The sequence below is a fragment of the Rhinoderma darwinii genome, chromosome 1 (assembly GCF_050947455.1).
Source record: "Rhinoderma darwinii isolate aRhiDar2 chromosome 1, aRhiDar2.hap1, whole genome shotgun sequence".
NCBI lineage: Eukaryota > Metazoa > Chordata > Amphibia > Anura > Rhinodermatidae > Rhinoderma > Rhinoderma darwinii.
In genome coordinates, this window is record NC_134687.1 from 177249825 (window position 1) to 177263194 (window position 13370).

Here is a 13370-nt window from a genome sequence, read left to right on the forward strand (position 1 = left end):
CCCTCCGACAAGGATGGGAATGTAGTGGTCGTGGACCGGAAGACATACCAGGAAATGTCTAACATTGGTTAACCCCTTCCCGCCGCAGCCCTTTTTCAGATTTTATTTTTTTCCTCCCCACATTCCAGAAGCCATAGCGTCTTTATTTTTTCGTCGATCTAGTACTATGAAGGCTTGATTTTTGCGGGACGAGTTGTAGTTTTTCGTAGCACCATTTATTTTGACGTATAATGTACTAGGAAACGGGAAAAAAATTATTTGTGGGGTAGAAAATGAAGAAAAACAGCGATTCCGCCATGGTTTTTCACCCGCCGTTTTTACGGAATTCACTGTTCAATTAAAACAACATGTTAACTTTATTCTGCGGGTCAATACGATTACGGCGATACCAAATATATATAGTTTTTTCTATATTTTACTACTTGTACAAGTAAAAACCTAAGTGTAAAAAAGAAAATTTATTTTATGTCGCCAAAATTCCGATTTTTCTGTCTATTTTAAGTGGTGTGAGGGCTTATTTTTTGCGGGATAAGCTGTAGTTTTTAATAATACCATTTTTGTGTAATTGCGATGGTTTGATCGCTTTTTATTTCATTTTTTGCGGGAGACAAGGTGACCAAAAAATAGACATTCTGGCGTTTAGAATTTTTTTTTACTGCGTTCACCGTGCGGGTTAAATAATGATATATTGTAATAGTTCAGACTTTTACGGACGCGGCGATACCAATTATGTTTGTTTATTTACTATGCTCTAGGGGGAAAAGGGGGATTTTTTGAACTTTTAATTTTAAATATTTTATTTTTTTTTACACAAAAAAAAAACTTTAACCAGCGATCGTTAGATCGCTTGCACGATATACTGCAATACTAATGTATTGCCGTATATCGTGATTCTGCCAGTCATCTATTAAGCCCTTCCAGAGGCACGGCTTAATAGGTGTACAAAGATGGCGGACCTGGGGGCAGGCAGCCATAGCATCCATCGTCGTCCCCCCCCCCCCTCCGTGGTTGCGGGGGGCGTGATGAGCTGTTAGAGGGGGTCGCCCCCCTCTTTCTGAGGATTTAAATGCTGCGGTCGGTATTGACCGCGGCATTTAACTAGTTAAACTAGCGGGATCGCGCTCGTGCGCGATGCCGCTAGTTACTCTGAAGTGTCGGCTGTAACATACAGCCGGCATCGTATGGAACGAGCTCACTGCGTGAGCCCGTTCCGTACTTCCCCCTACCCGACTTTGGCGTATGGATACGTCAAATGTTGGAAAGGGGTTAAGGACACTGCTATAGGATTCTAGATAGGGATTTTAGTCCAGAATTTATACAGGATCTAGAGGCTGTTCTATTGATGGGAAATAATGAAGGCCTAATTTCTGAGAGCAAGACTTTCTACTACTAATTTCCTACAATACCTACTTTCTACTCTCTCTTCCCGAGGTGCACAGAAAGACTGCCCATTTGGGGACGTCCAATTGTCTCCGGAATAGGGGGTATAGGTCAGAATATCGATCCATAAGTGGATAGAATTTTAAGACCATTTGTGAGTAGCCTACCCTCATATTTGCGTGACACAACTAACCTCAGGGTGGACAGCCTTGAATTGGGTGGACAGATATTATTGGCAGGCTCTGTACACTTCTATACCACATAATTTGTGTATATTGGCGGTGAGAAGCTTCCTAGAAACGAGGTAATCAATTCAGGCCTCAAAGAGTTTGTATTGGGAATTTTGGCTGACACCGAACTTTTTTTCTCTTCGATGGTCGGTTCTTCCACCAGCTCAGGGATGCGACTATGGGGAGCCCGTGTGCCCCCTTGTACTCAAACCTGTTCCTGGGCTGGAAGGAGAATATTTTGTGGATGTAAACCAGGAGTGGTGCTCTAGGATCCTTTGCTGGTATAGATTCATCAATGATATTTTTATATTATGGCATAGATCTGAATCAGTTTTTGACAAATTTGTACAACATCTTAATGTAAATGAACTGGACCTTCGGTTCACCTAGGAGTGCGGCATGACCCATTTGGCATTTCTTGACGTGCTGGTGGAAAAAGATACTAAAGAGAAAATCCACTTCCACCAACAGTCTTCTGAAATGTGGAAAGTCTTCTCCCAGTAGCATTCATGAGGAGGATACTAAAAGATCAATACCTTCGAATGAGCAGGAACTGTTAATCTACAAAATCATTTAAGACCGAAGCCACTTCTCTTCGAGAGAGATTTAGGGAGAGAGAGGGTATCCTGATATCACTCCGGAGAGCCTTTGAGGATGCGATTGGTAGAAATAGGAGGGATCTCCTCATCCCAGTCAAAAAAGAGACGGGAGAAAATACATTTAGGATTATTGGTATCTCCAAATATTGGAATGTCCTCATGAGGAGCTTAAAAAAAATACTGACCACTCCACAAATCGCCTGCCGTAGAGGGATTGCCTGGTAAAAAGCCACTTTACACCTGATAGACAAACCAATCAAACATGGCTACCAATTCGTTCTGTTGGCAACTACAGATGTAGAGGGTGTATAGTGGGCAAATATATGCATGTAGGCAAAATCTTTTCAATCTTGACGACAGGAAAAACGTATAATATACGGGTTTTTTTAATTTTAAAACGAAAGGCCTCGTATATCTAACGACTTGTAGCTGCCTGATTTTAAATATATGGAGTATAATCTATACCATATCTTTTGCCAAGAAAAAGTTCCTGTTGGGAGCCAGGCAGCGCCAAACCCCCCTGATCGCTTCTTTAAAGGCTATAGACCGCTTTTGGGGTATTTTATTTTATTTTTTTTAAATATTGAAATGCATTTATTTGGGGATCAAAACTACTTTTGTAATTTTACAAGTTCTTTGTATCACAGTACATAAAAGCTGTCGAAAGCCGTTCTGAACCAATTCAGTCAGTGAGCTGCGCTGACGACTTGGCTGACTGCGGTTACAGTTTGCTCCTGAGCGATTTTTCTAAGCTCCGTTCTGATCAAGTCAAATTTGATCCACAGGTAGGTGTCCCTGACACTTGCCTTCTCCCAACATGTCTTCCTGCCTGGAGGACTCCAACCGGCCACAGTAGCGTTAGTGACCCACTAGAATTTCAGGTTCTGCACTACAAATTATATTCTGTGAGAAGAGAGAAATGTTAAAAATAAGGGCCTGCAGAACCCGCCCGCCCTCCCGTCCCTGATCAAAATGGCGCACGCATGCGCCGTTAGTACATTGCCAATGCTGCCTGTGGCAGCCTATGGCAAATAGTAACAGCCAGGGACCAATCTGAGTGGTCCCTGCTGACGTAGATCACGGTGATAGGTATAATCACAGTGACTGTCAGTATATTAACCAAATACAGTCAGGAGATGGGCTGTGTCTTCCTCTCCCCTCACTGTAGTTGATCTGTGAGAGGAGAGAGAGACACTTTATCCAAAACCTGAGCTGTGTAAGTGAAGTGACGTGAAAAAACACACACACGGGATGAGGGGGCACAGACTTGAAGTTGGTGAGCACAAGTGATGTGTATGGTTTATGGCAGTCAGGTTTTATTACCTAATTTTTTTTAATTTTATTTTTCTGCGCTGCTTTTAAGAATCTATTTACCTAGTGATAGTCAGGGTATACTTGTTTGTGTTTGTTTTTTTCTTAGTTTGAAAAAAAAATATACAAAAAAAAAGTTAGAAGCCCAACGTTTACAGTTCAACCCAAATAATGGCTGGGAGAGTGTTTACTGCGGAGCAAGCCTATACCTTGCTATGTTCAGGTAGTGGTACCGACTCTGCTTCAGAGGTAGAACTTTTTTCAGACTGTGAATCCTCCAGTTCTACTTCTACCTCTGGACCCCATAGTCCTATGGTGGTGGAATCAGTCGGCCGCTGTCGAATACCCAGGTGCAGGGCCTAGTGGTGCAGTCCCTCCTGTGTTCTGGGATCCTGCAATTTCATTTCCCCCAGGTCCCGCAACTGTCAGCAACCCCAGGAATAAAAGTGAATGTTGCTAATTCTACCCTTTTGGACTTCATCCACATATTTGTCAGTGACCAAGTCCTGGAGTTAACTGTCCAACAGACAAATATGCAAGACTATTCATTGCACAGAAACCCACATTCATCAACTCATCATGGACCCCCACTAGTGCACAACAGGGTGCACCTCCGGTTTCTTAATCTATGAAGGCAAAGACCGCCAAATTAATCCCCCAGGCTGCCCAGAGACAATTGGCACTTCCGGATAAATTGTGTGGGACCTAATGGTGCCATTCCTGCACCAAGGGTACCATTTCTACACAGATAACTTTTATAGCAGTGTCCCCTTTTTTAAATCCCTCAATGCTGCAAATATAGGGGCCTGCGGGACAGTCCGTAAAAACAGGGTGGGATTCCCAAAGCAATTGGTATCCAGACGTGTGGAAAGGGGGGCGTCAGTCGCACTGGCAAGCAAGGAGTTACTTGCAGTAAAGTGGAATGATAAGAAGGACGTCTACGTTGTCCACTCTGCATCCAGACACCACGGTGGCAGTTAGCGAGAGGGGGGCCACCGTAGAAAAGCGTAAGCCTCTCTGTGTGACAGACTACAATACATTCATTGGGGGTGTAGATCTGTCGGACCAGGTGCTTCAACCTTATTTGGTGAAGCGTAAGACCAGGGCATGGTACAAAAAGGTAGCAATCTACCTAATTCAGATTGCTACCTATAATGGGTTTGTACTGTAATAAAAAAAAAACTATTTGACTCCAATGCCCCTACACAACCCTACAAGTCTGAGGATGTGCGAAGACTTGCAGAGCGCCACTTTCTTCACCCCCTCCCTTCCACCGAGACGCAAAGATATCCCCCAAAAAAGGTTCCAGGTTTGCAGTAAGCATGGAAGGAGGAGGGATAGTCTATTCTACTGCCCGATGTGCCCATCTCAACCAGGACTCTGCAACTACCCCTGTTTTGAAACGTACCACACAGTTTACAATTATTCATTTTTTTAATTAGGGAATGCCAAAATGGGGGGGGGGTCTTTTTAGAAAGTTAATTTAAATTTCTACTTTCATTTTAGTTTGGGCTTTCCAGGTGGGGAGAAATTCTTTTGGGAGAGGTAGTAAAATTTATTCAGAAAATATTTTACCCCCTTCATATTTTTGATCATTTTTTGTTTCTTTTGACTGTTTTTATGACTATGTCCTGCTGAACAACGCTGTTATTTTTATTAATATTTCTGTATGGTGATACGGGCATGTTTGGTTTGTTTTTTTTTAATTTGAAGGATCACTAATAATCGAGCTGTTCCTAATCAATACACTATGGGCGTTACTACATTCAGGTTTTCGCAGGACCAAATGCACCTGACAATGCTTCTGGAAATACTGACATCATTTTGGGGATTAGTGACATTTACTGTTTCTATAGATGGTTTTGGACACTGCCCCTTTTATATATACTTTAACCGATTTGGTTGTTTTGTGCACATAGCGGTTCCTACCTTGCCGGGCAGGGGCCTGTTATGGTGTACCGCGTCACTTGCCACTTTCTTCCCTTATATAGGGATTGATGGAGCTAAAGGGACGTTGTACAACCAGTCACTGAAAAAAAAAAAACCTTGTCATGGCAGCCCTGCAGGTGTTCTTCTATCTAGTGAACAGACTCGAGTTTGCAACATAGTTGGATACATTTTCCTCCATTTTTTTTGAAGATCTTGCACATTATAATGGCACAGATGCGGGACAACTGCTTCTTCAGCAAGACATAGTCATAGGTACAGGCAAATGCGTCTATAGTGACATAGAATACACGGCTTCACTTCTCTTCTGTATGCCGCACAAATTTATTAATGTGGCATATTTCTAACAAAATAACTTTTTTTACCTAAATGTCTCCCCTATTTCATGTGGAAACGTAATAAGAATTTGACGAAAGAATACCCATTATTTCCTCTTTTTTAATAAATTTTTGGTCCGCATGCCCACTACACCACTAGATGAATACCTTTAGGGGTCTGGCTTTTAAAATGGGGTCATTTCTGCGTGGTTTTTTTTTTTTGTTCAGGCAGCTCAATGCCTCTAAATGCATGATATGGGGCCGAGAATTTATTCAACTGTGCCCTGAAAGCCAAAGGGTGCTCCCTCTCTCTTTGGCCTAGTAACAAGATCAAGGCCACAATGGCGGTATTTTTTAACATGGGCGAAACAGGGTGATATATTTTGGGGTGTGTTTCTTCATTCTCATGTTCGCTTTACAAAGAAATCTGTCTTTACACATTTGTGAAAAAATTGTTTTGTTTGTTTTTTCATCTGCTTTGCATGAATTCTTACAAAACAAACTGTGGGGTCAAAATACTCACTACACCCCTAGATAAATACCTTTTTATATATATATATATATATATATATATATATATATATATATAGGTGTAGTTTTCAAAATTGAGTCATTTGTGGGGATTTCCACCATTCTGACACCTATGAGGCCTTGAAAACCTGACTTGGTACAGGAAAACAAAATGTACTTCAAAATTTTATAAAATATTATTACATTTGTAAGTCTTCTAAATGACTCACTTTTGAAAAGATAAAATAAAATTGAGCAAAGAGATGGCAATATATTTAATTTAAAAAACGTACGGTATGTATATACATATGACATATTTGCAGTTCCAAATAGGGAAAAATATAAGCAAAACTATTGCAGAGTTATTCTCTAAAGTCCGACATACCAGATTTGACAAATCTGGCTTGGTCATGAAGGCCCCGTTCACACGGTGTTTACACAGCCTAAGGGGTTAAAGTGTGTAACCATGGAAACATAGGTTTGCATAGGGGCTGTAGACACATTTTATTTAAGATTATTTGCAAAGTTGCATTTTCTCGTGTTTGTTTTAATATGCGTTCAAGCGGGCTATAGTTATTAAAGAAAATCTACACTTATACCACCAATATTTCAGAGTTCAGCGGTTTCCAGTAGCGTATTGGGATTGCGGTTTGATTCTACTGTTCTCTTACATTGCAGTCTACAGAAACGCAAGAAGAGCTTCAAAGGACTCAAGAAGAACTTCAGCAGCAGAAGGAAAGGGTAGATCAGCTGATCAATGGGGTTTCTTTGCTGGAAGAAAAGGTATTCATTCGGCATTGTTAATCACTTAATATTATGAACCATATTCCTCCCAGTTGAATCTTTCTGGAGACGTTCACCTTGTTTTTTGGTTTTTCTTAAATAAAGTCCTCTTCACTAGAGAGAGAATTGCAAGAAAAGATTCTTCTCCTCAACGAAGCTGTTGAAGACGGACAGATTTTTGACCAGTCTAAACAAGATCTGACTTCTAAACTGGAACATCTTATGGAGGATTTAAAGAGCAAAGACTTTGACTTGAAACAATCCGAGAAGGAAAGAGAAGCCGCGTCTCAGAAGATACTTGAACTCGCTGACAAAATGAGAAGTATTACACACGAAAGGGATGACCTGCAGCATTGCAAGAGAAACCTAGAAGAAGAGGTACAATTTATATTACTTGTGATCGAACAAAACCCCCTCCACCGAGTGTAGTACAGAATTGGCCTTATTTGCATGTCCTTTCCATACTAAAGCGAAGATCTGCAAATACAGAAGACGTCACTGTCTGACCTGCAAATTACAAGTATTCGTACATTAAAGGGTTTGTCCAGCCTTGGGGCTATTTATTTTTTTCTTATACTGATAGGTCATCCGTATATAATCAGTGGGGGTCCAACGCCCGGACCCCACACATCAGCTATTCTGGCTGCCTTAGGGTGCTGGAATCAGATGGCTCCGGTCACTGTACAGCGGCCGTGCTGGCTTACTGAAGCTCTGTTCTTATTCACTTAAATAGAAGCAGAGCTGCAGCACAGATTCTGCTTCTGGCAGCTGGAACAGCTGATTGGTGTGGGGTCCGGGTGTCTGACCCCCACCGATTACATACTGATGTCCTATTCTGTGGGGAGGTCATCACTATAAAAACAAAACCACAAAAAGCCCAGAACCTGGACATGTCCTTTTTAATATTATATTTTCACAAGCGACAAAACCTAGTTGTGATCAGTGGGGGGTTGATATAAAGTTGCAGTGCTCTGCTGAGCGGAGTCCTCTTTGACCCCCTGTGCGCTTTCCTTGGTTCTTCTCTAATGCAGTTTCCTAAAGTTTAGAGTTGAAGGTTCTTTTCTGAAATTTGACACTTTTTATTTGTTTGTTTATAAATCAGGCTAATAAATTGAGGGAGGAAATACAGCAGCTAAAACACGAACATAACCTCTTAGCCGATGAACAAATTAGGAAGACTAGCCAATTAGATGAACTGGAATTTGAGCTCCAAAAACTGCGAGAGAAGATGCACCTCAGTGATGCTTCCACCAAGCGACTGGAGACCGATGAAGTTGCGCTACAAAAGCAGGTACAGCAGTATGAACTGGAAGTGTCGTCTCTTCACCAAGAACAGGAGCAGTTCCAGCAGCTGCTCCAAAGAGCACGAAGTGAAAAAGAAAATCTATATGCCAGCCTGCAAGATCGAGAGAAAGCCGTAAGTATACCGTAAATCCATATTGCTACCTCGCGTGTAATAAATGAGTGTTCGGATGTCGCATTAGCAGACTGGTGATTGCTTGGGTACATTCTGATTTTGCATAATCGTGCCCCTATTGAAGTGAAAAAATGTGATACTGGTTGTTTTTCTCTAGATTTCGAAGTGTAATTTTTACTTATGCAGATTGAAAACTGGGTCCGTTTGCCAGTCGGCAACAAACGCTGTTAAAAAGAAAAAAAAATAATCATTATTGGTGGGGGTTTTGGTTTTTTTCCCCTCCCCATTGCTTATCAGCCTAAAATTTAAACTCCTCACTAAAAGAGCAAAATAAGGCCTCCTGTAGCGGTCGCCACGTTTCTCAGTTATACATGGAATGCCGAGATGAAAAAAAAAAATATTTTTTTTATCGTGTAAAGCCTAATTAAAGCTACACTACATGGGTTTACATACATTAATTATTGTTTTTTATATCTTTGCGGGTTCTGCACCAGAAATCAGAAATTATTTATAATACAATGCATGTGGATGAGGCTTTTAAAATCCCATGCCATTTGAAGTGTGTAAAATAAATGAGCGCAGCGTTCACGGCACATTGTGGATGTTTAAAACCACAGCATGTCAATTGTGTTTCGGATTTTATGCTTTGCATTGCTTAGGAGGAAATCCGCTGACACCTATAATCCAACTGTGTTGATTTCGGCGCAGATTTGCCCTAATTCCGCTACGTGTGGATTTATACTTCAAACTTAAACGTACAGTATTAAATGGCCTGATTTTTTACTAGGTTGCACAGCTACAAGATGACCTGATCACTTCTCAGACAAAACTTCAGGCTGTCGAGAAGGAGTGTGAGGAGAGGAATGAACATCTAGTTGAGAAAGTTAATGAAGTAAATAACCTGTTACAGCAAGTATCTTCTCTGCAACTGCAAATGCAGCAGTTACACCAGGTAAGTCTATTGCAAATCAGTTACCACAGGCCATCAATGGCTGATGGGTCAGGATCCGACTCCTGGGACCCCCGCCTATCAGCTGTTTAGAAGGGGGTACATCGCTCGTACGAGCACTGCTCCCCCTTCATTTCTATTGCTCACTTTGAATCTTCAACACGCATTTAGTGGCGATTTACAGGTATTGCAGCCTTTTTTTTTTTCTCTTAGTAGTAAATGCATTTACTACTCTAAAAATGAAAAATTGCCGTTGCTAGGAGACATGCCACACCGATAACTTTCTAGACTTAGTCACAAAAGAAATTGATCTCCTGGAAGGGAAGGTACGGGGTAAAGCAAATCTTACTGAAGAAGAAACCAGGAGCCTTATGATCCTAGAGCAGGACAATAGCATCACAATTCAACCCTCAGACAAGTCGGGGAGTGTAGCGGTCGTGGACCAGAAGACATACCAGGAAATGTCTAACATTGGTTAAGGACACTGCTATAGGATTCTAGATAGGGATCCTAGTCCAGCATTTATACAGGATCTAGAGGCTGTTCTATTGGCAAATAATTAAGGCCTAATTTCTGAGAGCAAGACTTTCTACTTCTTCCTACAATATGCACTTTCTATTCACTTCCAAAGGTGCACAAAATGACTGCCCATTCGGGGACGTCCAATTGTCTCAGGAATAGGGAGTATAGGTCAGAATATCGATCCATAAGTGGATAGAATTTTAAGACCATTTGTGAGTAGCCTACCCTCATATTTGCGTGACACAACTAACCTCAGGATGGACAGCCTTGAATTGGGTGGACAGATATTATTGGCAAGTATTGATGTGCAGGCTCTGTACACTTCTATACCACACAATTTGTGTATATTGGAGGTGAGAAGCTTCCTAGAAACGAGGTAATCCATTCAGGCCTCAAAGAGTTTGTATTGGGAATTTTGTCTGACACCGAACTTTTTTCTCTTCGATGGTCGGTTCGTCCACCAGCTCAGGGATGCGACTATGGGGAGCCCGTGTGCCCCCTTGTACTCAAACCTGTTCCTGGGCTGGAGGGAGAATATTTTGTGGATGTAAACCAGGAGTGGTGCTCTAGGATCCTTTGATGGTATAGATTCATCGATGATATTTTTATATTATGGCATAGATCTGAATCAGTTTTTCGCAAATTTGTACAACCTCTTTATGTAAATTAACTGAACCTTCGGTTCACCTAGGAGTGCGGCATGATACATTTGGCATTTCTTGACGTGCTGGTGGAAAAAGATACTGAAGGGAAAATCCATACCTCAGTATATAGGAAATCCACTTCCACCAACAGTCTTCTGAAATGGGGAAAGTCACCACCCAGTAGCATTCATGAGGAGGATACCAAAAGGTCAATACCTTCGAATGAGCAGGAACTGTTCATCTACAAAATCATTTAAGACCGAAGCCAATTCTCTTCGAGAGAGATTTAGGGAGAGAGAGGGTATCCTGATATCACTCCGGAGAGCCTTTGAGGATGCGATTGGTAGAAATAGGAGGGATCTCCTCATCCCATTAAAAAAAGGGACGGGTGAAAAGACATTTGGGATTATTGGCCTCTGTGATGAGGCACATAATGAAGTACGCAATATTATCCTTGAGGATCCTGAGATTAAAACAAAAAATACTGAAGACCATATATTATCTATCTATCTATCCCCCTGAACAGTCAATGGGGCGTGTAACATCGCTGTGACCCTGTCCAATCGGCTACGGACGGTGTTACAGCAAGAGCTGGGGAGAGCAGAGCGTGTGCACGCAGCTCTGCCACCACCACGGAACAGAAGAGAAGCATGTGAATTCTTCTGTTCCATGGCGGCGGGAGCATCTTCGGCAGTGGGATCGGAGCTGTGCACGCACACTCACTGACTCTTCAGCTCTCTGCAGAAAAGGACAAGACTAATCTCGAGAGAGAATTCTAGCTCTCGGCAGACGAGCTGAACAAAAGAGAGCCTGCGAGCGCATGTTCGCGCCGCTCCGCGCTCTGACAATTACACGCCCCATTGAGAGCTCAGGGGGTTATTTAAATATTGGGTGCCAAATATAACTGCATCGATATCTAAATAACGGATGAAGATAGGAAAAAAGTGTAAAGTGCCCCAGGATTTGTACATCCCTGACTATTACATGCTGCTCATGTATGGGCAGGTGGAAGGTTCTCTTTAAATCTTTTATCGGATTGCTTGTTAGGATCTTGAATGTTAATACTTTTATTTCAGGAAGTAAAAGATGAAAAGACGAAGAACCGTGACCTGTGTGACGAGGTGGATAATCTGGGGAAAGAAGTTAAAGTTTTGCGTTTAATGCAGAGTGAGCCTGCACAGGACAAAGATGAACTAGCAGAAAGAACTGAAATTCTTGAAGGAAAGACTCAGGAATGGAAGGTAACATTGTTTACAAGTTGCAAGACCGTATTGGCTGGCTAAATGAGACATGACCACTAAATATTGTTGTTTTTGTTTTTACAGGGTCTTATAGTGAACGTTTCTACTGTGTATTTAAATCATTATCACAGTTTGTTGAGCAACATTTACAACCTTCAAAGTGAAACCGAAGCTCAAAAACAGTCGATGAGTGCTATAAAGGAATCTCTATCATCAACGCTTTCTACAGCATTTGGAAATCTGCAAGCTGAACACATCAAGCTAAACACACAAATGCAAACTGTGCTCAATAATTTTAAGGTATAGTTCTGGTCTATAATGACTTAAGATCTAAGGGTATGTTCACACGGCGAACTGTATGTGTGGGGCTCACTTCAACCGTGAACAGCCTCTGAATTCAGGCGTTTTTGGAGCCAATTTTCAAAGTGTTTGTTTTTTGTTTTTTTTAAAATAAGTAAGGCGGTTTTCAAAGCTTTCCTTTTTTTTTTTTGTCAATGGTAAATCAGTTTAAAAAGTAACGTGGTTACCTTTTTACGAGGCATTTTAAATTCAGCAACGTAAAAATACGCTTCATATAAACTTCAGTGTATTGCCCGATTGAAATCAACAGGAAGCTGATTGCAGGTGTCTTTAGGAGCGGAATACAAACGGTTTACGCTCCAAAATACACCTGAAAATAAGCAGTGTGAAAATGCCCTTCGTGTCACATTGTGCAGGTGTCAGACGGTACTGATTCCTCCTTGCAGAAATCCAGGAGGTATGGTGGGTTTAGGGCAATGCTACCTGGGAGAAAGTATGCAAAATAGCGCTCCTCCTAAAGGAAGGAGACGCTAGTGCCGGTGTAGGAGAATATGAAGTATGCGGTGGCAGGCTTTTGTAGGCTGTACTTTACAGGCAGTTTAAACATACGGTTCCTGTCACGTAGCTGTGGACGTATTGACTTGTTCTGTAAAGTGACTGACGTACGCTTTTACACGGCCTGAATGTAGCCTTACCTAGCGTGTAAATCTCTTCCTATATATGAAGCCAGAAAATGTTTCCACTGTGAAGCAGCATTAATTCAGAATTGTGCACCTCTTTCATGCGTTAGAATAGGCCATCAATATTTGATCAATGGTGGTCCGACCCCACTCCCCGGATTAGCAGAACGTAGGAGCAGCAGCCTTTTGTTTGCTTACACAAGCACGTCGACTCGTATGGGCAGCTGTACCTGGTACTGCAGCGCTGTCCAATTTTTAATTGATGGCCTAAGGATAGTCCTGAAAACGCTTTTTTTGTTTCCTAGGTTGTGTATAGGGCTGCAGTAGTCAAAGATGAACAATACAATTTGGTTAAGGACTATGAGAGTGAATTATGTGCAGTGCAGAGGAAAAATGATGAGCTGCTTCTTCAGTGTCAGTCTCTAGAACAGCATGGCACAAGATGGTCCGAGAGTGCGGCAGAGGAGCTAAAATTCTGTGAACTTGAATTCTTGAGTCAGCTGATATTTAAGAAAATTGAGACGATGAAGGTATGTATGA

General features: G+C 41.7%; 1 protein-coding gene across 2 annotated transcripts in view; it reads left to right on the plus strand.

The window, feature by feature from the left end:
• Positions 1 to 13370, plus strand: part of CENPE (centromere protein E) — a 107512-nt gene that overhangs the window by 74557 nt on the left and 19585 nt on the right. For both annotated transcript variants that reach the window (XM_075860612.1, XM_075860613.1), the window contains 7 exons: positions 6973 to 7077; positions 7183 to 7455; positions 8180 to 8494; positions 9282 to 9446; positions 11686 to 11850; positions 11935 to 12150; positions 13136 to 13360. In XM_075860612.1, the coding sequence (XP_075716727.1) occupies positions 6973 to 7077; positions 7183 to 7455; positions 8180 to 8494; positions 9282 to 9446; positions 11686 to 11850; positions 11935 to 12150; positions 13136 to 13360 (1464 nt within the window). The remainder of the gene's footprint in view (positions 1 to 6972; positions 7078 to 7182; positions 7456 to 8179; positions 8495 to 9281; positions 9447 to 11685; positions 11851 to 11934; positions 12151 to 13135; positions 13361 to 13370) is intronic.